A 21976-nucleotide genomic window follows, 5' to 3' on the forward strand; every position below is an offset into this window, starting at 1 on the left:
CAAATCTGCTCTCAGTTCTGGGCTTGGCTTTTGGAAACAGAAAGACACTGACTATTTCTCTTATCCACCCTGCTATATCCCTCCCCTGAGGTTGAGCATAAAATCAACCATATCCTTAAATGAGGAAAGAGGAAGGGTAGAAAAGTACGTATATAGGTCAGGATCTCAAAATATGATCCCACTGTACTAATAAATGGTGTTGAGAAAAGTTGGCTATGTAACTGGAAAAATGGTCAGATTGGCTCCACGCCTCACCACACATATCAAAATACACATACAGACACACGTGTAGTTTTTTTTTAATCCAAATAAATCTAGAAGAAAATATTGGTTTCCTTTTTATTTACATTCAGTAAAATTTACTTTTTTTTTTATGTATAGTTCTATGAATTTTAACACATGCATAGATTCATGTAACCACCACAAGCAAGATTCAAGACAGTTCTGTCACCTCCAACATCAACTCAGGTTGTCCTTTTGTAGTCAAGGCCTCCCCCATCTCTAAGCTCTGGAAACCACTGATTAGTTCTGTCTCTTGGGTTTTGCCTTTTCCAGAATGTTATATAAATGGAAATATACAGTATGTAATCTTTTGAGATTGATTTATTTCATTTGGTAGAATGACTTGAGATTCATCTATGTTCCATATATCAGTAGGCTGTTCTTTTTATTGCTGAGTAGGATTCAGTTTTGTGGATGAACTATAGTTTGGTTGTCTGTTCACCCATTGAAGGACACTGGGTTGTTTACAGTTTTGGGCAATTATGAATAACGCTGCTATAAACATTTGTGTATAAGTTTTTGTGTGAACATAAATTTTCATTTCTTTAGCTATATATCTAGAAGTGAGATTGCTTGGTCATATGGTAAGTATGTTTAACTTTAGAAGGAACTGACAAACTATTTTCTGGTGTGACTGTTTCCATTTTGTATTCCCACCAAAAATGTATAAAAGTTCAGGTTGCCCTGAATCTTCATCAGCCTTTGGTATTTCCAGGTTTGGGGGTTTTTTTTTGTCAAAAATTTTTTTAAATTGAAGTATAGTTGATTTACAATGTTGTACCAATCTCTGCTGTACAGCAGTGACTCAGGTATACACACACACACACACACACACACACACAGACACATACTATATATACATTCTTTTAATTTTTTCTTAATTTTAGCCATTTAAGTAAATATGTAGTTGTATCCCATTGTGTTTTAATTTGCATTTCTCTAATGACAAATATTATTGAGCACCTTTTCATGTGCTTATTTACCATTTATGCATCTTCTTTGATAAAGTGTTCAGATCTTTTGCTAATTTATTTTAATTGGCGTGTGTATTTTTTTATTCAGTTTTGGAATACTTTACATATTCTGAATACAAATTCTTTGTTGAATGTGCAGTTTGCAAATATTTTCTCCCAGTCTCTGGCTTTTTTTTTTTCTTCCTTAAGAAAATAATAGTTTTGCCATTTAACAAGGTTTAAATACTGATGAATATTCATCCACCTTCTGGCTGATGAAGGACTTTCTAAAACATAAAATCATGAAACAAACCAAAAATGAAGAGGTAAATAAATGTGATTATTCCTTAAAATTTTTTATGGAAAATCACTAAAAAATTAAAAGCTAAGGGCTTCCCTGGTGGCGCAGTGGTTGAGAGTCCGTCTGCTGATGCAGGGGACGCGGGTTCGTGCCCCGGTCCGGGAAGATCCCACATGCCGTGGATTGGCTAGGCCCGTGAGCCATGGCCGCTGAGCCTGTGCGTCCGGAGCCTGTGCTCCACAACGGGAGAGGCCACAACAGTGAGAGGCCCGCGTACCGCAAAAAAAAAAAAAAAAAAAAAAAAATTAAAAGCTAAGTAACAAATTAGAGAAAATGTTTTCATAAGCATAACCTAGAAAAAAATTGATACCTTAAATATTTTTAAAACCCATATAAATTAGTAAGAAAAACTAATAATCTAATAGAAAAATGGGCATAAGGCATTAAGAATCATTTCAATGAAGAAACTCAAATGGCACATAAACATATATTTCAAAAGTTCTTCCCCACTATTAATTAAAGAAATGCAGAAGAAAACAACACTGAAGTACCATTTTGCCTACCAAGTTGGCAAAGGTCTTTAAAGATGGTGATAATACAATATTGGGAAGGAGTAGGGACACAGCTGGTAGGAGGAGAGATTGAGCCAGTTTTTCTGGAAGGCAGTTTGGCACTATGTATACAGAGCCTTATGATTGTTCATACCCTTTGACCCACTACTTCCTGTTCTAGGAAATTCTCAGAAAGACCAAAGCAGGTGGAAGGCCACAGAATATCAGACCTAGAGGAGAGGCCCTTACACACATACACCATCATCCTGAAGCCCCATTTAATACATACCATTTCCACACTGTAAATAGCAACAAGTCTTTCCTGCCACGACCCAACTTCAAGCAGGAGCTGTTGCCAGCTAAGTAACCTGTACCATTCATGTGCTCAGACACTTATGCTGTTCCCCTGTGGTCCCCCAGGACACCTCTGCACTGGGCTGCAGCTGCAGGAAAGGCAGACTGTGTGCAGTCACTGCTGGAGCTGGGCATAGACAGCAACCCGCAAGACATCAGTGAGAGCACACCCCTGGCCTATGCCCTGTACTGCGGCCACACGGCCTGTGTCAAGCTCCTCTCCCAAGAGAGCAGGTGAGTGCACCAGGAGGCACTCATTTTTTCTTCCTTTCAAAGATTTATAAAATTGGGGGCTCCCCTGGTGGCGCGGTGGTTGGGAGTCCGCCTGCCAATGCAGGGGACACGGGTTCATGCCCCGGTCCGGGAGGATCCTGCATGCCGTGGAGCGGCTGGGCCCATGAGCCATGGCCACTGAGCCTGCGCGTCCAGAGCCTGTGCTCCGCAACGGGAGAGGCCACAACAGTGTAGAGGCCTGCGTACGGAAGAAGAAAAAAGATTTATAAAATTGGATGAAATTGTTTAAACTGCCAAAACTAGCAGAAAATCAGCAATAACTTAATAATCGTGTTTGCCATTATCTAACATGTAATGACATGTCATTGACACTGTGGAACAAAATGATAGTAGTAAGCCTGAATCCATCAGCCTAATATTCACTGAACTCTAATCTCTTCTTTCCTTTTTCTCCCTTTCCTCGTCCCTTTATGCTATATACTATTTATTTAATTATTTATTTATTTATTATTTATTTATTTCTGGCTGCATTGAGTCTTCATTGCTGCGCGTAGGCTTTCTGTAGTTGCAGTGAGTGGGGACTACTCTTCATTGCGGTGCGCGGGCTTCTCACTGCGGTGGCTTCTCTTGTTGCAGAGCATGGGTTCTAGGTGCGTGGGCTTCAGTAGTTGCAGCACATGGGCTCAGTAGTTGGCACGCAGGCCCTAGAGTATGCCATGTACCCTTAATTGCTCTTTTGCCTAAATCAGCGTTTCTCCAACTTTTTGTTCTCAGGACCCTTTTACACTCTCAAAAATTATGGAGGACCCTAAAGAGCTTTTGTTTATGTGAGTTACACCTATCAATATTTATGGCATTAGAAATTAAAACTGAGAAACTTTTGAAAAAATATTTTGTTATTAAAGTAATAACCCATTACATTTACAAGTTAACATTAATACCATATTTTTAGTTAAAAAATAACCCATTCTTCAAAACAAACCAAAAAAATGTAATGAGAAGAGCAGTTTTGTTCTACTTTGCTCTTTGAATCTCTTTGATATCTTTATAGAAGCTTAATAGAATACAGCTGCATTCCCACATCTGCTTCTGCATTCAGTCCATTGCAATATGGTTGTTTTGACTGAAGTGTATGAAAACAATCTGGCCTCACATAGATATGTAGGTGAAAAAGGAAGGAGTATTTCAAGAGCCTTTTTAGATAACTGTGGATACTTTTCCTTTGATACTACGCCAAAACTTGACAAGTAGTAGTTTCCTAAAGCTTAGTGGCAATGTGGACTCTGTCACCATATCAGTGAAGTTTTTGAATTCTGTTACATTAAAATCCATTCATCTCTCTAGCACTTTAAATGTGTCTTACATCTATGCATGATTTTATAATATCTTGCATTGGTCATTTGGAAAATATTGGTTTACTTAGTTATGAAGAGCTTCCAAATAGTACATTTCATTATACAATACCAGAAAAAAAATCACATTTGTTAATATCACCACTGATACCATCAGAAAAGCCTCTATGTATCAGGAAGCTGTCAAGCTCACAGTGTGCATACAAATTTTCCAAAATTCTAATTTTTGTTTGAAAGCTAGATTTTTGTCATTGGCAACAATTAATGTCAATTGTTTACCTTGAAATGACAGGCTCACTTTGTTCATTTTTGAGAAATCAAATGCCCAACTCCAAATAACCACAGCTTGTCTATAAGCCATAAAAATCATATTTCATGAAAAAAGTGTCTAGTTCAGCTAGCAACTCAAACAATGGCACAAATGTTTTACCTCAAAACAACCATTGTACTTCAGTATATAGTAGAATTGTTTATGAGTACTTCCTATTTTATCGAAAAAATGTATCTCAAGGATCAATATTTAGTAAAATTAATAACATTTACTGGACATTATTAAGTTTAATGGCAATTTTCTTAATGCAAGTCTATTGTTGTTACTACCTTGATTTGTGCCAAGGAGCCCACAGTTTCACCCACTTGCTCTCTTGCACCCTTGGTGTAAAAAGCAGACCAGTGAAAAAAAATCTTGATATTATTATGAATATAGGTTAAACCTCATGAAACTTCTGAAGACTGTCAGGGCCTTCACCTCCAGGTTCAGTGGACCATACTTTGAGACCCACTGGCCAAAATCACAACCTTAAGAGGAGGAGGAGATTGTTTATAGAAGATGCTGAAGTAGCATCAGTTAGCACAGGGGCATATTCTGTATGGGGAAACTTGAAAGAATGCTAGAGATCTCCTGGGGTTCTCTCTGGTAGTATCAGGAGTCCAGAAGTTGTGTTTAATATTTCAAAAAGCCTATTGGAAGGTGAAAGGAGGATAAAAATATATCACAGGAATAAAGATTCAATTATACACTGTGTGACCTGCAGAAAAAAAAACAAAAACAAAAACCATTCATTATATGCAGCCAAAATGAGGGGTGAGTTTTTCAAATTACGTATTACAATATCTCACTCTAAAGAGTAATGTTGCAATCTGGCTTTTAGGGCATGAATACAGTCAGGTTTCATCTTTAACTCATACCACAGAAAGCATTAAATCAATTGTGGCCTCAGAAGAGAACAACACAGAATTTTCCAAGGAACAAAAACAGAATAGTGCCTCAGGGAAACTCTCCACACAGGAAGAGCCAGCCGGACAGCTGCTGACCGTTTTTTCCTTTAGAAATTGCCTGCTCATTGGGCATTGCTCATTTTCTTCTGCTGCCACGCCCAACCTCTGGCATACACACTTCCTCTTCTGCAGCTGAAGCCCAGACAAAAGCTTCTCTCCTCGGCTTCCTTTAGTACACGTTTTCTTTTTTTCTTTTCAAATTTATTTTTTATTGAAGTATAGTTGATCACCAAGTTGTGTATATATATATATTTTTTCTGCTTTATAACAAATTTAATCAGTTATACATATACATATATTCCCATATCCCCTCCCTTTTGCGTCTCCCTCCCACCCTCCCTATCGCACCCCTCCAGGCGGTTACAAAGCACCGAGCTGATCTCCCTGTGCTATGCGGCTGCTTCCCACTAGCTATCTACCTTACGTTTGGTAGTGTATATATGTCCATGCCGCTCTTTCGCTTTGTCACAGCTTACCCTTCCCCCTCCCCGTATCCTCAAGTCCGTTAGTACACGTTTTCAATAAGAAATTTAGTAAAAGCTCAACAAGAAACAACACACAAACAGCGTAAAATGGGCAGGCTTCCTAAGGTGGATACTATCAGAGCTCTGCCCAGATCTCCTGGGATCCCTTTCAGAGAAAGCCTAAAATCACACTCCCCCGACATCTGCAACCTCCACCCTACTGCTGCTAGTTGAAGCCTGAACTCCACATTTGGCCTTCATCGCTTTGACTTAAAGCTTGCACTCCTACTCACTGTCCTTAAGAAGTGAGAACAGGGCTTCCCTGGTGGCGCAGTGGTTGAGAGCCCGCCTGCAGATGCAGGGGACACGGGTTCATGCCCCAATCCGGGAAGATCCCACATGTGGCGGAGCGGCTGGGCCCGTGAGCCATGGCCGCTGAGCCTGTGCGTCCGGAGCCTGTGCTCCGCAACGGGAGAGGCCACAACAGTGAGAGGCCCACGTACCAAAAAAAAAAAAAGAAGTGAGAACAGTAATACTTTGAGGTATTTTCAGCTTACTTGATCCCTGGGAGAAAACAAATTTTGAAAGGATAGTTCCTGAGGGAGCAGGTGAAATCTAACTAAGAAATGTTCTAATTGGACAGAGAACTGACCATGGCAAGGAAGGGGATGGCCAAGGAGGTTGTGAGTAGCTCTTGCACATCCCCTTTGACTTGAGAGGGCTTCGGGTGTCTTTGGATGATCTCAGACAACCTGCTCAGGTGGATGGAATAGAGGGAGGTCTGTTGTGTGGTTACTGCTGGTGTCTCCACTTCCTGCCCTCACATAGCATCCTTGTTATTTTATATTCCCATAGAACAGAGCCTACTCGACCCCTTCCTTCCCAGAAGAGTAGACCCCAGAAGAAGGAGGGACGATTCAGCATGCTCAATCAAATCTTCTGCAGGAACAAAAAAGAAGAGCAGAGGGCCTATCAGAAAGATCACAGCAGGGACTGGCACAGGGGGGAGGCCACCTCGGAAGTTGATGACATCATCACCACCTTTGACAGCAACATGGATACCAACTGCCAAGAACAGCCTGGTGATCAGGTGGCTACGGTTGACTTTAAGAAGAGGACCTCAGAGAATTCAAAATATCACTTGCCAGAAAAAAAGCCTCTGGCCCATAAAGGACTTCCACCAATCAGAACGCAGAGTCTCCCACCCATCACCCTAGGCCATAACTTCCTGACAGCCACCCAGAGGGCCACTTCCCATGCTGGCCTGAGCTCTGGTACTCAACATGCTGCCCAGCAATCTCAGAAAAGCCGAAGTGAGCAGGATTTATTGAATAACAGAACTGGCTGCCAGGTATTGCTAGATAACCAGGTGTTCTATAAAGCTTGGACCGTATCTTCTTCTGATAAGCTGCTAGACAGGTTGCTTACCAGCAGATCCAGTCACCAGGAGGTGTCAGGGCCGCCACATCTTCCTCGTCTACATAATCCTTCATCAGGTAATGTCCCTGCTTCCTTCTTTCTCATCTCTGACAGATCCTATACAAGAAATGTGTCATGCAGTCCTGGGTTAGGAACTGGAGTGACAGTATGTAGCCTAGAGGACAGGGTCAGAATGGAAGTGGGTGATTAGGCTACCTTTTTCCCTTGAGTCTACTGGATTCAGGATTTCCAGGCTATGGAAACAGTCTGCTTTTCCACCTTGAGAGCAATCATCAAGTAAAAGTATGTGCCTTCTCATCTTATCTCATCGCAGCAGATATGTGTGGTGACTGGCAGATTAGAGCAGGAATATTACTATTTCCACTAGCAAGTATTCTTAAGCAGGGATACTTCGTAATATCACCTACAAAGGGTTGATTTTTTGTGTGTGATTGTTTGTTTTTAAATCATGTGTTCAGTGACCGCTCCAGGACTCCTGAACCAGGATCTTGGTGAGGCAAAAGGGAAAATGGCAATGCCTTCCATGTATATGTGTAGAAAGAGAACACATTCACACATGTGTGGCTCAGGTCTCCATACACACCGAAGGGTTACATGGCAATTCTCCCTCCTGCCTCTTGCCCCAGCTACCGAGTGCCCCTCATCCAAAGCTATGTTATTAATTTTTTGTTTACCTTCCAGAGATATTTTATACATATTTAAATATATATGTATATATACGTTTTAAATAAGTGTATCACACTAAAGAATCTATATTTTTATACACATGCAAGCAATATATACGTACCTATTTTCCCATTTAACATTTGTGTTAAACAAATGTATCACACTAAAATTTTTGTTTATTTTTTAATGGCCCCCAGGTGATTCTGATGTATACCAGAGACTAAGAACTATCGTTCTAAAGCAGAGGCTGCAAAACAGCTTCCAAAATGAGTTCATTACTAATTCAGTAATCAAGTGAATGAATTGCTAATATTTAAAAATCATGAAGTTTTACATAAAAATTTTAAACTCTAGCTTCTCTTGAGAAATGGAAAAGTCTGGCAACACTGAACCCAAATTTCACTTGGCACTAATTGCCTGGATCTGAGTAACCGCTATCCCCATAGACATCACTTGGACATCACTGTCCCCAGTTCAACCCAGTCTGCACCACTCTCCAATATCTCTCCGTGGAGTGTCAGTTGTTCTTTATCAACAAGTTTCTGTTGTTGTTTTTCTTGTAGTAGGGTTAAGAGGAAAAATGATATATTGCTTGAACCCATATTTCTTTCAGAAGTAGAAACATGAAAGCCCAAGAGGGCTGTGTATATTTTAAGACGTAGAGGAGCACAGTGTATCTTTGGAAATAAGGACTCTTCCTTCCCGTTTAATATGCAGCATGAGTCTGGCTCTCCTTACTCCTCTTCATGTGCCTGATGTCTGAAACCTGTGAGGTAGAGTATGGCTTCCCTCATGCATATTTATATGTTTTTAAGCACAGGATAGATAGGAATAAACACATGAAGGCTATTTCCTGAGAAAAACGTCCCTCAAGATTTTACTTCCTCCACTAAGCACTGAAGCATGGGTAGTTTTTCCTTGTGTTCTGTGGAAGGGTGAGGAAGAAAAAATATTGATCTGCTGTCTTTGACACTTCGGTGGCCTCCAGGGCCTTGACTCAGCCTGCTTTCTGGAGTTAGTCCTGTCTTGGCTAATATCTTCTTTTTGAAATTTTTTTGAAATTTGTGAAAGTCTTGTTCTTTTTCTGTTCCCAGGACAGCCTTGGGCTGTCTTTTCTATATCAGTTGGGATTGAGTTTATCCGCCTGTAACAGAAATCCAAAGTAACAGTGGCTTAAACAGCATAGAAGTTTATTGCTCTCATATGAAAGTAGTCGAAGGTGATGGTTCCCATGTGCTTGGTGAATCCATGATCACCAGAGACCCAGGCTTCTTCCATCTGTATGCTCTACAACTTAACCTATGCCTTTCATCCTTTGGATCATTTCACATTTCATAATGTCTGACAGAGCAGGAAGAAGGAAGGAGGGGGGGTGGAAATGGATGTCCGCCAGCTGAATTAGCTCCCATTAATAAGTTATCTCCCATAAATTCCACAGTCTGCTTCCATTTCGTTGGCCAGAACTTTAGTCACATGATCATGCCTATCTGCATGGGAGACTGGGAATTGGATCCTTTTAACTGGGCACATGACCGTCCCTCCAAAATTGGATTTTTGTTTCTAGGAGGAAAAAGAGAATAGATATTGGATAGAGAACTAGTAGATTCTGTCACATGTGCCATCTAAAACCTTCTATATTATTTAAAATAAAAGGAAATTCAATAAATTGGTTTGAGGATTTGTTTCACTTTTCCAATGAAGTAACTTGAAAAATCCTATGGGGCAGAAAAGGAGAAACAGAATTCTCCAAGGGAATGTCAACTAATTAGCCATGCCTGTACCAAAGCATTTATTTTTTTGAATGTTTTTGAATGCTGATAATAACTAGGTAACTGAGTCATGGCATGACAAGATAAACTCCCAAGAATCTTCAGCCTATAAATGAACTTTAAGGTACATGGATTTGCTAAACTGATTATACAACTCACTTTAAATTGATTTTCTTCTCATGTTTAGATACAAAATCATAAGAGTTTTAAACAGAAAGGACCTTAGTTCTTTCACTCATTCTTTAATGGATAATGTCTTTAAAGGATAATGTCTATTATCCTGATTTATGAATTTATGAAGAGGCAGCACATCCAGTGGTTAAAAAAGGGATTCTTTTTTTTTTTTTTTTTTTTGGCCGCACCACACGGCTTATGGGATTTAGTTCCCTGACCAGGAATCAAACCTGGGACCACGGCAGTGAAAGAGCCAGCTCCTAACCACTGGACTGCCAGGGAATTGCCCCAAGAGAGGGATTCTAAAGTCACACTATCTGGGTTCAAATTCTGACTCTCTCATTTACTTGCTGTTACTGAATCTCTCTGAGCCGTTGTTTCTTCATGTCAAAAATGGGAGGAAATACCTAACATGTGGGGCTGTGAGTTGCTGTTAAGATTAAACAAATTGATACATATAAAATACTTAGAACAGTGATTGAGCATAGTACTATACACACATACACATTTGTGGGGTTTTTTTTTTAACTATGTGCCAGGCCCTATGCTAAGCACTATGCCTTAGAGACAAGCTACAGATGACCTTTGTTTAAAAGGTGATGACATTTAAGTAAATGTGCTAATCAGCTGCCTTTTTGCTCTCAGATCTAGTCTCTTCCCTCCAGCTCTACTTTGTATCTCAGGAAACTACACTTCCCAGGCTCCCTTGCAGCTGCTTCCAGGTACTTCTGGCCAAGTACCAAGAGGCACTGGCAAAAGAGTAAGAGCAGGAGAAAGAGGAAAACAAGTGTAGTTCTACACAGTGTCCCTCTGCTTCCTATGGATTCTCCAACAGGGGTTCCACTTCCTCCCACTTCCTGCACAAAACCCCTCACTCTGTGGTTCTGGCTCCCACTAGCTTCTGAGCCTTGGTAATACCAACTCTTCCCCTTATCACTCCAGACCAGAAGTGGTTGCATCTTCTTGCTGTGGTTAATCTCTGGATTGTCCTTCTACCCTGTCCTCTGGCTTCTCACCTTTTCCACCAACCAGTATAACCACCTTTCTGTATGAAATTCCCTCTGTTTCAAGGCCTAAAGAAGTCTCTCTTTTCCTGAATGAGCCCTGATTGATAAGGCAAGACATGTCATCTCTCTCGGCTACAGTTTTCCTACCCTCTGGATACAGAGTCTGGGACCATTCTGTTTCATGAGGCCCTTTCCAGTTATAATTTACATGGCCTAGAATCTGCTCAGTCTTACAACTAATTGTTCTGAATGTGTCACTAAGGACATATTCAGAGCTTGAACCCAGACCTCCTAAATAGGAAGTTATCCCATGGCAATGTACATATTTCTCTAAGTCTCAAAGTCCACTTTGTTAGTATGCTTACCAGATTACCTACAATGTGATTTTCTTAGAAATTACACTGTACTCCCCGAAATAAAAAGATTTCTCTCTGCCTTATAGATTTTATTTTTGTGAATATTTTTAACCCAATTTGAGGTGTTGTTTTTAGAACTACTGACGCTTCCAGAGCACAGTTGGGAGGGTTCACTTAAGGGGTTTAAGTTGTTAGTCTAGGCAGGTTGAAACTCAGTAGATTTCTACACTGAGCTCCCATACTTGATTTGAAACCTAAAGTAGCAAAGCAATTGGATACTATAAATCATACCACAGCACCACTGGCTTGAACTTGGATGGTCCCTTTACTCTGGATTTTCTCTTTTCCTGCCCTGAGTTTAGTAGAAATAATATGGGCTAGCAGTGATTGCTACCATTTGAATTCCTGGCAGCTAATGTCCTGTGCTTACATCAGCAGCCCTGAACATTTAGCTGTAATGATTATTGCTTAACATTTATTGAGACCTGTCAGTGGGCTAGATGGAGAGAGATGCGGGATGAGGCACTTAACTTAATGAGGGAATTTGGAGCACATCAGCTTAATTTATTGAGAGCAGCTTTCAGAGAAAATTGAACAGAAAGCTCTGTGGTGTTTGCTACCAGCCTGGTTATTTGCCGGCTATCACAAGGAAGCTAAGAAAGTGTTTGCTTCCTTTCTCCCTCAAGAGAGAACTTTCTTCTCCAGAATTTTCTGGAGTATCCCAGCAACAACGCACTCTCCTCCTCAGGTCTGATAGTAGGTAGGTCTGATGCTGTGACCACCTCTGTTTAAACCAATCAGAAGCTTTGCATCTTAACAGGACGAAGGCCAGATTCTTTAGCTGGCAAACAAAGTCCTCCCAACATGGCCTGGCCTCACTTCCCATTCTCAACTTCTGCACCTCCCATCTCAAATCCTTTCCTCCCACCCCCCATCCCCTTGAACGGTTCCTTGAATATCTTTCAGTTCCTATACAACTACATACCTTTTTACTCTATGACATCTTTGCCCATGTTATTTTTACTTTCCATCCACTGTGTGCTTGACAGATTCCTACAATCTTTTAAGAACCAGCCCCAAACTTGCCTCCTATGTAGAAGTTACCCTGACTGCTGTAGGAGGTGTGACCCATTTTTACTATCCATCATAAAAGAATATCTGTGCCTTGTTAAGCCTCCTCTGGGGCAGTGAACCACATACTTCCCCTTCAACAGCACTGCAGGAGAGGAATTTTTTGTGTGTGTGTGGTACGCGGGCCTCTCACTGTTGTGGCCTATCCCATTGCGGAGCACAGGCTCCAGACGCGCAGGCTCAGCGGCCATGGCTCATGGGCCCAGCCGCTCCGCGGCATGTGGGATCTTCCCGGACCGGGGCATGAACCCGTGTCCCCTGCATTGGCAGGCGGACTCTCAACCACTGCGCCACCAGGGAAGCCCCAGGAGAGGAATTTTTATCCCCATTTTAGAGATGAAGAAATTGAGGGGTAGAGTGGTTAGCCCACCGGCCTCAGGTCACAGAGGTAGCTAGGAAGTAGCAGAGCAGATGTTTAAGTGAGGTCTATGGGATTCAAGACACATTGACCTCTGGACCCTTCTTTCTTCTTTGATACCCTCACAGCACTACTCATGGCCTTCAAAAGTACAACTTTACCTGCCTCTCTTCCCATCAGCCCCTCCTGAGCACCTTGCCTTCTGTTTGTACTCTAGGCTCTGGAATACAGTGAGTTTGCAATAGATGAGTGCTGAATTATTATTAATCTTCATTCACTTCTGTTTCCTCATTTAACAATGGAAATGTTTCCTGCCTTTTTATTCTAAGACAGTGGTCCTCAACCCTGTCCCCGCAGGCTGGACACTCCCTGAAGGTGCCTACAGCACAGATAAGAGAACTTTGGACTATGCACATTCTGCCTTGTCCTTCAAAACTGAGCAAAATGCCAGTGTGGGAAGAAAGTTTAATTCTCCTCCTACCTCCTCCCAAATCACTGCTGAAGTCCTTCTCTGCCACTTCTCCCATCCTATCAATATTGCTTTGGCCCCTAAGGAGGCAGGATAGTGTGGATTTTAGGTCCAGAGCCTGAGTGACACTTCCCATCATGTGATCTTGCAGACAATTTAGAACTTCTCCAAGCCACAGTGTCCTCATTTGTAAAATGGGGATGATAATAGCCTCTATCTCACAAGGGAAGGTGATTGTTAGGATTAAATGAGATTATGCCTACAGCAGTTAGTCCAGTCCTTGACAATAGTAAGTGCTCAATATGCATTATCCATAATTATCACTATCTCATTTTTGGTTTTGCAAATTTCTGCTCAAGTGTTCATGGATGAATAATCAGGTATGAGCTGATATGGGTTTTATTGTAATTCTACTTAGGAATGTTTTCTTTTTAAATAATGGCTTGTGAGGTTATTTAACCTTCAAAGTTCAAAGGAATCAAAATATAATGGCAAAATGTCCACCAAGGAGACTAGAAATTTTGCTTACTATTCATCAAATGACACTGCTCAGATGACTGCCCCTACAAATCTACCACTGGACTCACCGAAGCAGATGGGAGGTGGATCATGGCTAATGCTTTTTTTCCCCTATTCTAAGGACCGCTTTACCCAAACGGAAGACTTAAACCCTATGAGTGTTGCTGTAGTGATTCTGGTTCCTACTAGACTACTAAACAAAAGATCAAATGAATACATGCCCCACTGTCCAGGAGATCATGCTAAACATGCCACAGAATAACACTGTAATAATTGCTAATGTTTACTGTTTACTCTATAAGCTAAATGCTTTACCTTTGTTCTCCTAATCTTTATGACAACTGAAAAAGACAGATAAAATTATTTTCAGCATTTTACATATGAGGAAATTGAGATTTAGAGACAGAACATCACTTGCCCAAGTTGGGAATTAAGCCTAATCCTGTCTGACCCCAGAGCCCAAACTCCTATTTATTATACCATTTGGTCAACTTGTTAAATGGACTTAACTTTTGTGTCGTCCCTTCTATTTTCAGGTGTTTGGAACATCCATCTCTTGTAATCAGTCATGTGCTAATAAATGTTTAATAGGTGGCTCTTCAGAGAAAAATCAGTACTTGCTGATTTCCCTGATGTAAATACTCCCACCATGGCTGATGTCAAGCCACCAAGTATGACGTCAACCAGCTCACAAAATTCCTGAACATTTAAGAGCTGTTCTGCATAGCTCCAGCATAACTCTACTGGTCATCTAAATTAGATCATCCAGATCTCCCATGTGCTTTCACTCAGCTCCCATCTTCTAGATCAGTGAGTCTCAATCCTGGATTCACATCAGAATCACCTGGGAGCTGACAAAAATCTGCCATCCTATCCCAGCCCCAGAGAAACTCATTTATTTGGTGTGGTGTTTAGTCAGAGTAGCATCTTTTTTTAACTCCTCAGATCATTTCTCTGTGCAGCCAGGAGTAAGAAACACAGCTCTAGAAGAATATATCCTACTCATCACCCACTCATTCAACCCAGATTGACCAATATGTGATACACTAATACCCTATGTTATTCTTCAAACTTTTAAGTTTTGTAGAGTACATGGCCAACTGTCTTGTTTATAAAATTTTATTTAAATAGTTTACTCAAGAAATGATTTCTGATACCTTTTCCTTTCATTTAAACGGTGACTGGCATGTGATAGAAACTGAATATGGTATAGCGATTAGTATTTTTTTGTTAACATCATAAATTTCATGATCTATAACAACTTTTATGATTCTTTTATCCATTGGATTTTATAATTTGCACTTGGTTGAGTCTCATATGATTGATGCAAATATGTTTGTCCCCAGGACAAAATTTTCAGCATCTCTCCCCAAACAGACCTAAAATCTGGGATCTTCCTTTCACCCGGAACAACTTGGCTCCCCTACCAGACCAAAAATGTAAGTATTTTGAATCTTCCTCAGCTTCCTTTGCAAAGGTTAACACTGTTAACACGACTAGACAGGGCTAAATGTTATTTTGGTTTACTTTCATTTTTTTCAAGAGAACATCAGACGCCAAACCCTGTAAATTACAGGAAAATAAAATAGAGACAGTCTTTAAAGCTTCATCCAGCATGGTAATGCTTGTTTAAAAACATACTCCCTCCCTTGAGGAGTTTTTGTGTTTGGACTATAAAAACAATAACAGAAGTTTATTTTGCTATGTACTATTTAATGTCTTTAGTGCTTTAAAAATTCTTCTCTTAAGACTGGCTTCCTGACATTGTTTTCCTTACTATGTTGGACAGATAGAAATGTGTCTTACCTCTGCACTCACAGGCTATGCATTCCTAAGCAGAAAGGAATAATCAAGTAGATGCTGTTCATCAGTTTTACTTTTAGCGTTATTTTATGCAAAACTTCGCACAATATAAACTGTTAATATATTCTATTCACCAAGTGATCAAGTTTGCCTGTGCCTAAGTATTATCTGGGGTTCTTGTTATAAAGGGGATTCCTGAGCCCCGTGCCTAGAAATTTGGAGTTTGTAAATCCTTATATCTGTACTCTGAGGCAGTAGAGATGAGAAAACTGAGTTCAGAGAGGTCACATAACGTGCCCATTATTTAGGTAGTAAGTAGCAGAGCCAGAAGCAAAATTACAGGATACCGAGTCAGCTGTCACATGAAACAGGTAATACTTATTGGATTTTTTTTTTTTTTTTTTTGGCTGCGTTGGGTCTTCGTTGCTGCACTCAGGCTTTTTCTCTGGTTGCGGCGAGCGGGGGCTACCCTTCATTGCGGTGCGTGGGCTTCTCATTGCAGTGGCTTCTCTTGTTGCAGAGCACAGGCTCTAGGCATGCGGGCTTCAGTAGTTGTGGCACGCGAGCTCAGTAGTTGCGGCTCGCGGGCTCTAGAGCGCAGGCTCAGCAGCTGTGGCACGTGGGCCCAGTTGCTCCGCAGCATGTGGGATCCTCCCGGGCCAGGGCTTGAACCCATGTCCCCTGCATTGGCAGGCAGACTCTCAACCATTGCACCACCAGGGAAGCCCCTACTCACTGGATTTTCATTTCCTTCCTTCCTGTTCTTCCTATCCCAACCCACTCCTTTATAACATGTACTCAAGCACTTGTGTGCACATCCACACACACACACACACACACTCTCTCTCTCTCTCTCTCTCTCTCTCTCTCTCCCCCTCCCCCTCCCTCCCTCCCTCCCCCCACATCTTCTTAATTGCAGAGGTTAGATGATTTAGAAGCTGCCCTATTTAAAACAAGTTCCTTAACCTTTCTGTACTTCAGTTTCTTCACTTAGCTTATAAGAGTAGTGCAACCTGATAAGACTGTTGAGAGGATTAAATGAGATAATGTACATAAAACCCTTTGCAGCTGTTTGCACAGAGTAAATATCCAATGTATCTTTTCTGCCCCAGGCTACAGTTCAGATGGGACAAAGCAAGAGTTCTAGAACCCTTTACCTAAAAACAAAGAACCCTGCTGTCTTAGTACAACTCTGTCTTCCTTCAGATAAGGAAAGGGAGAGGTAGAGATTTGTCCAAGGTCACACACAGAGTTAGTAGCACAAACCAAGATCTCTGCCTTGACAGATTATTTCCTTTGCCCTTACTAATTTGTCTAAAGGGAGAGTTTTGGATGGTGTGAATTCAATCATTGAATGGAATTCAAGTCTGATCTTGTCTTTAAGCAGAAATGTAGTCACAAAGACATCTAATTAAGGGAAGAATCACTCAGCCTTGAATCCTGGTGTGGCTTGGGGAAGCCAAAGTAAGGGGATTTTCTTTGGCAGAACCCAGGGGCTTTGCTTTTCACAATTAAATTTAAGGAGATGGGAAGATAAAGATCTTGATCAGTTGTAGCTCTATGAAAAAGAAGTGGAAAGGTACAGTGCTTTTCCTAAAAGAAACCTGAGAACCTTTTGAGTTTTGCATAAAAGCACAGTACAAACGTCTTGGGGCTTATTTAGAGCCTGTGCTGACCTGGCCATCAAGGGCTATGCCACCCAAGGAAAAGAAGGCTCTGCTAGGCACGAACAGCCTGATCATGTTTGGATCAAACTTGGCCCCGCCTTGTATTTGTGCATATTTGGCATCCCTGACTACATGTGGTAAGCCTGAATAGATAGATAGATAGATATGGTTTTCTCCTGCAGTTTAGCTCTCCCCAAGAAAAACTTCTTAGAAGGGCCTCCATTCCTTCAGAAATAACACAGTTCTCCTGCCAGCATTCCTTGTGAGACTCTGAGAGATGCAAACCTTGAAAGTTTTTCGTTCTATTCTTTCCTCCCAGTTCTATCTGGAGAACCTCTACGGACAAACCGAGTGCTTCCTGCTATTCCAAGCCAGCGGGGACACAGCCCACCGGCTGAAGAGAGTGAAAACTCTGCCAGTTCCACCAATGATGAAAATTAATCAGTGACTGTGGGTCACTGATTGTAAAAATATAGATTATATATATTTTCAACTGTCAAAGGATAAGATTACTTTGTAAGAACAAAGACTAATTTAGTAACTTGCATTCTATAAGCCATTCATAGTTTTACAACTCAAAATTCTTTGTTCCAAATAAGCACTTAGAATCTTTATGCATATATTGTAAGTCTGTGAGTTTCCATGACCTCTACATGCCAAAATAAAAAGTCACGACATGTTATCATCAGGGAAACTTAGCTGTGTTTGGTTTGCTTTGTGGCATGTTTGCTGGTTTTTTTGAATGATTTTATGTTTTTAAAAAATGTATGCTTTGCTGGATAAAAAAGAAAGCACATTCCATACATGTTTTTTACATTTATTGCAATTCTACTTTGGACTAACAAAACTTAATTAAAATTAAAATAGTAAATTTCTTTAATCAGTCAGTGTTTATGGCTTTTAAGTGTATAATCATCTGCAAAGTATTTTCTAACATTGTTAACTCCTGGCTAGAGCCCAAATCACTTAACAATGTTTATGTATCTTCTTTGTTATTTGATTATTTCCACCTATTGTCACTTTGAGATATGATTGATTGTTCTGATACTGAGAAGATCATGTGAGTTGGAAAGGTCTACATCCTGCCCTAACAGAATGAAATAGACACTCCTCATACATTCCTCAAATACTCCACGTATTTAATCATTCTTTTTTCTGTTTCAGAATAAAGGTCTCTGCCTACTCAGGACATTCCCATACTTATGACATAGCAAATTTTGAAAGACTACTACTAACTGCAGATCTCCTTACCAAGATGTTTGTGTATTGTTTGGATTGATTGAAAGTTCAAGGTTTAGCCATATAAGATCATAGTCACTCCATGTTATTTCCAAGCCTGCATGTTATTCAGCAAATATCTCAAGTATAATGTTACCATTTTATGTTAGTATTATTTATATAGGGAGGTCAGACTGTGCCATTAACTAAATAGAATCTCCTCTGAGGCCAAATCACTGTTATTTGGCTTTGTACTTCTAGAAATGTGTACAATACCTAGAACATACTTAGCCACTCATTCAGCTAATTTTTTTTTTTTAGGAAAGAAGGAAGGGAAGGAAGTAGGGAGACAGGGAGTTGGCAAGGTAGAGAGATGTAAGAAGTGATAATGGAAGAAGTTACTAGTCTACAGTCTCATTTTGCTAATGATAGTTATCTGAATCGGGGATTATAAAAGGGAAAGCCTATGGATCGACCTCCCAAGCTAGACAGTAGCTAGAGGCAGAGCAGATCCTGGTGCAAATGGAAGAGCTCTCAGCACATAGATTCTGAAGGGTTTCTTTTCTTGTTTCTTTCTTCCTTTTTTTTTTTTTTTTTTTGGTGGGCTATTTTTTTTTTTTTTTTTGCGGTAGGCGGGCCTCTCACCGCTGTGGCCCCTCCCCTTGCGGAGCACAGGCTCCGGAGCACAGGCTCAGCGGCCATGGCCCACGGGCCCAGCCGCTCCGCGGCATGTGGGATCCTCCCAGACCGGGGCACGAACCCGTGTCCCCTGCATCGGCAGGCGGACTCTCAACCACTGCGCCACCAGGGAAGCCCTGGTGGGCTATTTTTATCGTTGAAGAATCATTCTTTGTAAGTATCAGTTAGGCTGTTCAGTTGTGTCACCTAGCTACTTCTGAATTCATGTCCATCCATAAGTAGATACCTGGCCCTACACTGCCTAGACTAGCTGGGATAGCTTAGCCTCTGCTTCAGTAATAAACCCCAAAATCTCATTGGCTAACACAATTTTTTTTCTCATTCACGATACATGTCCCATTTCCAACTGGCAGAGTTGGCTGATGTAGATTCCATTTCAACTTGTCCTTCCTTGGTCACCAAAATAGAGGCAATCAGAGGTGAGTCTCATTACTTCCTCTCACATTTTATTTGCCAAATTAAGTCATATGGACATGCCTAAGTTCAAAGGGGATAGAGAAATGCAATCCTTCCGTTTGTGTCAGGAAAGAGGAGAATTAGAATATTTATGAATTATTCAGAAGATTACCACATTAACAAAAGCTCAGGCCCTAAGAGATCACCAAGTGGATAGCTAAGAGGTCAAAGCAATAAATCAAAACAAAACAAAACACCCCTGTATAAAACCCACTATTCCCCCAACACTTGCAGTTATATATACGCACACAGAATCATCTGATGTTGGGCCTTTCCATCCAAGTTGATTTAACAATCTTTGCTTAGCTACGAAAAAGTAATGTACTGCCCACTACCACCTCTTTAAATAGAGCAGCTATCCTTTTGTCTCTAGGTAAAGTTGCTTGTTTGGGGTAGAGTCTTCCTCAGCCAATATTTTACTAACCAAATCAGAGGTATTCACCAAGTTGTGCCCAACTTTAAAAAATTTTCAAGCAACTTTTTCTTCTAAAATGATTTTTTTTGTTGTTCTTTTACCACTTATATTTCCCTTCATTGCTAAAGATCATAACTTTGCATACATTATTTCATTTGGATCTTTACATCAACCTATATCCCCCAAGTACAGACAAGGAACCAATGCAGAGAGTGATAAGTAATTTGCCCAATGCAACACAGCTAATACAGGCATACCTTGGTGATATTGCAGATCCAGCTCCAGACCACCACAATAAAGTGAATATTGCTCTCGTTTTTCCTAGTCTGTGGACCACTAGCAATTGCAAGGTGATTTACCATTCACTGTTAATAAAATTTTTGCTAGGGATTTATTAACAAGACATTTCCTGTTTTTTACATATTAATGTGATAGCTACTTTTGTCCTTCTGGTGACAGCTATGCCAGACGAACATGCTGACTGGAAACTGTTCAGCTTTTGATACAATTTTTTCATTGACTTCCCAGATTTGGCCTCTGGAGATGTCCTGGAACTCATTCAGCTGCCTGAAAGACCAAGGTTGAACTACAACGGAGGTCAGAATGGGAAGGTATTCACTTTGAAGAACAGTAGTTTTGATAGCGACCTACAGTTTGTTGACAGTCTTCGTCTACTGGTATTAATATTTCTATCTCAATGTCTAGGAAATATGTGGTTCTGATAGAATTTCCTGATTTTAAAATATCATTTTCCCCTGAAAGCAATAAGAATGTCTAGCTACTGCATGTGAGAGCTGCTATCATGTTCCTTTAATTTAGTTTTTGACTTGAGTGTTGTATTTCATGCTAAGGTTAAATATGTTCCTTCTTAATTACCCCATTTAAGCCCATGGTGGATTCCAAAGGGTTGTTTTCAAAAGACCACTTTTAAAATGCCAGGATACACTTGCTTGGAGACATGCATCAGTACACTCAAAGAGTAGGGGCAAAATCAAAATCAGTGGTTATGTTTGCCTTTCTGGGAGGCACTATATTTCTAATCAGTCACTTGGCATGGGTTTCTAAAATCATATTATGTGTCAAGCTGTGACCTAGTAGAGTTGGAAGGGATAATAAGCTGGAGTCACAGGAGTCTATTTATATCGGTTTAATTCTAGGAAGATGAGAGCCTTAGAGTTAAGTGTTTACCGGAAGAAATTACTGAAGGGAACTAAGGAAAATGAGGGGAAAAAACTGTACCTTCCAAAAACTCTGGTTTAGCACAGATTACTGGGTTGGTGGGCTCTTCCTACAAATATTAACTGTAGCTCCACTTTGCCTGGATGGCAGATCGTCTGAATAAATAAATCCAGAAAGGAGGCTATGCCAAAGGTATACCACACCTGTGAAATTTCTGGAGCAGGACTACGATTGTTGAGGAATTATGTATGTGGACCACGGGACTAGAGAGACTTCAATACTAAGCCCTGCTCTGCCATTTGTATTGTATTGAACCAAACACTAACTGTATTTGAAAGTATAACTTATTCAAGCTGCTGAGCTAGATGACAAGAGCAGTTTCTGAAAGTATGTAAGAAAAGAACAATAAACGGAAGGTGAAGCCAATCAACATTATAGTTTAAAGCTAGAAGAAAGCTATGAGAGGAGTTTTTGCAGATCTATATGATGAAACCAAGCAAGCCTTTGAATTCAAGAAAAGCTGAAAACCAAGGCACTGTTCTCACATGTCTAAGTAGTTTACTCTAAGATATCTATCCCAGTGTTCTCCAAACAAATGACTTGGGGCAAGGGGGAAGTGGGGAGCAAGAGGCATGTAATACAAAGAAAAAATGAATTGAAAACATTTAGGGTCTCTTCCCTCCCTTGAATCTCTAGTCCCTGAGAGCTAGCCCATTAAATCTCCATCATAGAGAGTTTAGCAATCACCGTCTTCCCTTTGCCACATCCTGTCTTCACCTATGGAAGAAGATGCAAGCTTCCATAAAGCCCTTTGTATGATTCCAATAAAGGCTTATAAAGTGAATAAGATTTTGCTTTCATGGATGTGCTGGAGCTAGGTC

At 40.6% G+C, this 21976-nt stretch overlaps 1 protein-coding gene across 1 annotated transcript in view; it reads left to right on the top strand.

Moving 5' to 3' along the window:
- Positions 1-17569, top strand: part of ANKRD55 (ankyrin repeat domain 55) — a gene marked incomplete at both ends in the record, with an annotated part of 95525 nt that extends 77956 nt beyond the window's left edge. The window contains 4 exons of the mRNA XM_079702255.1: positions 2508-2675; positions 6625-7265; positions 15005-15097; positions 17448-17569. Of these exons, the coding sequence (XP_079558381.1) occupies positions 2508-2675; positions 6625-7265; positions 15005-15097; positions 17448-17569 (1024 nt within the window). The remainder of the gene's footprint in view (positions 1-2507; positions 2676-6624; positions 7266-15004; positions 15098-17447) is intronic.
- Positions 17570-21976: the final 4407 nt, after the last annotated feature.

This window comes from Hyperoodon ampullatus (genome assembly GCF_949752795.1).
Source record: "Hyperoodon ampullatus genome assembly, chromosome: 4".
Classification (NCBI taxonomy): domain Eukaryota; kingdom Metazoa; phylum Chordata; class Mammalia; order Artiodactyla; family Ziphiidae; genus Hyperoodon; species Hyperoodon ampullatus.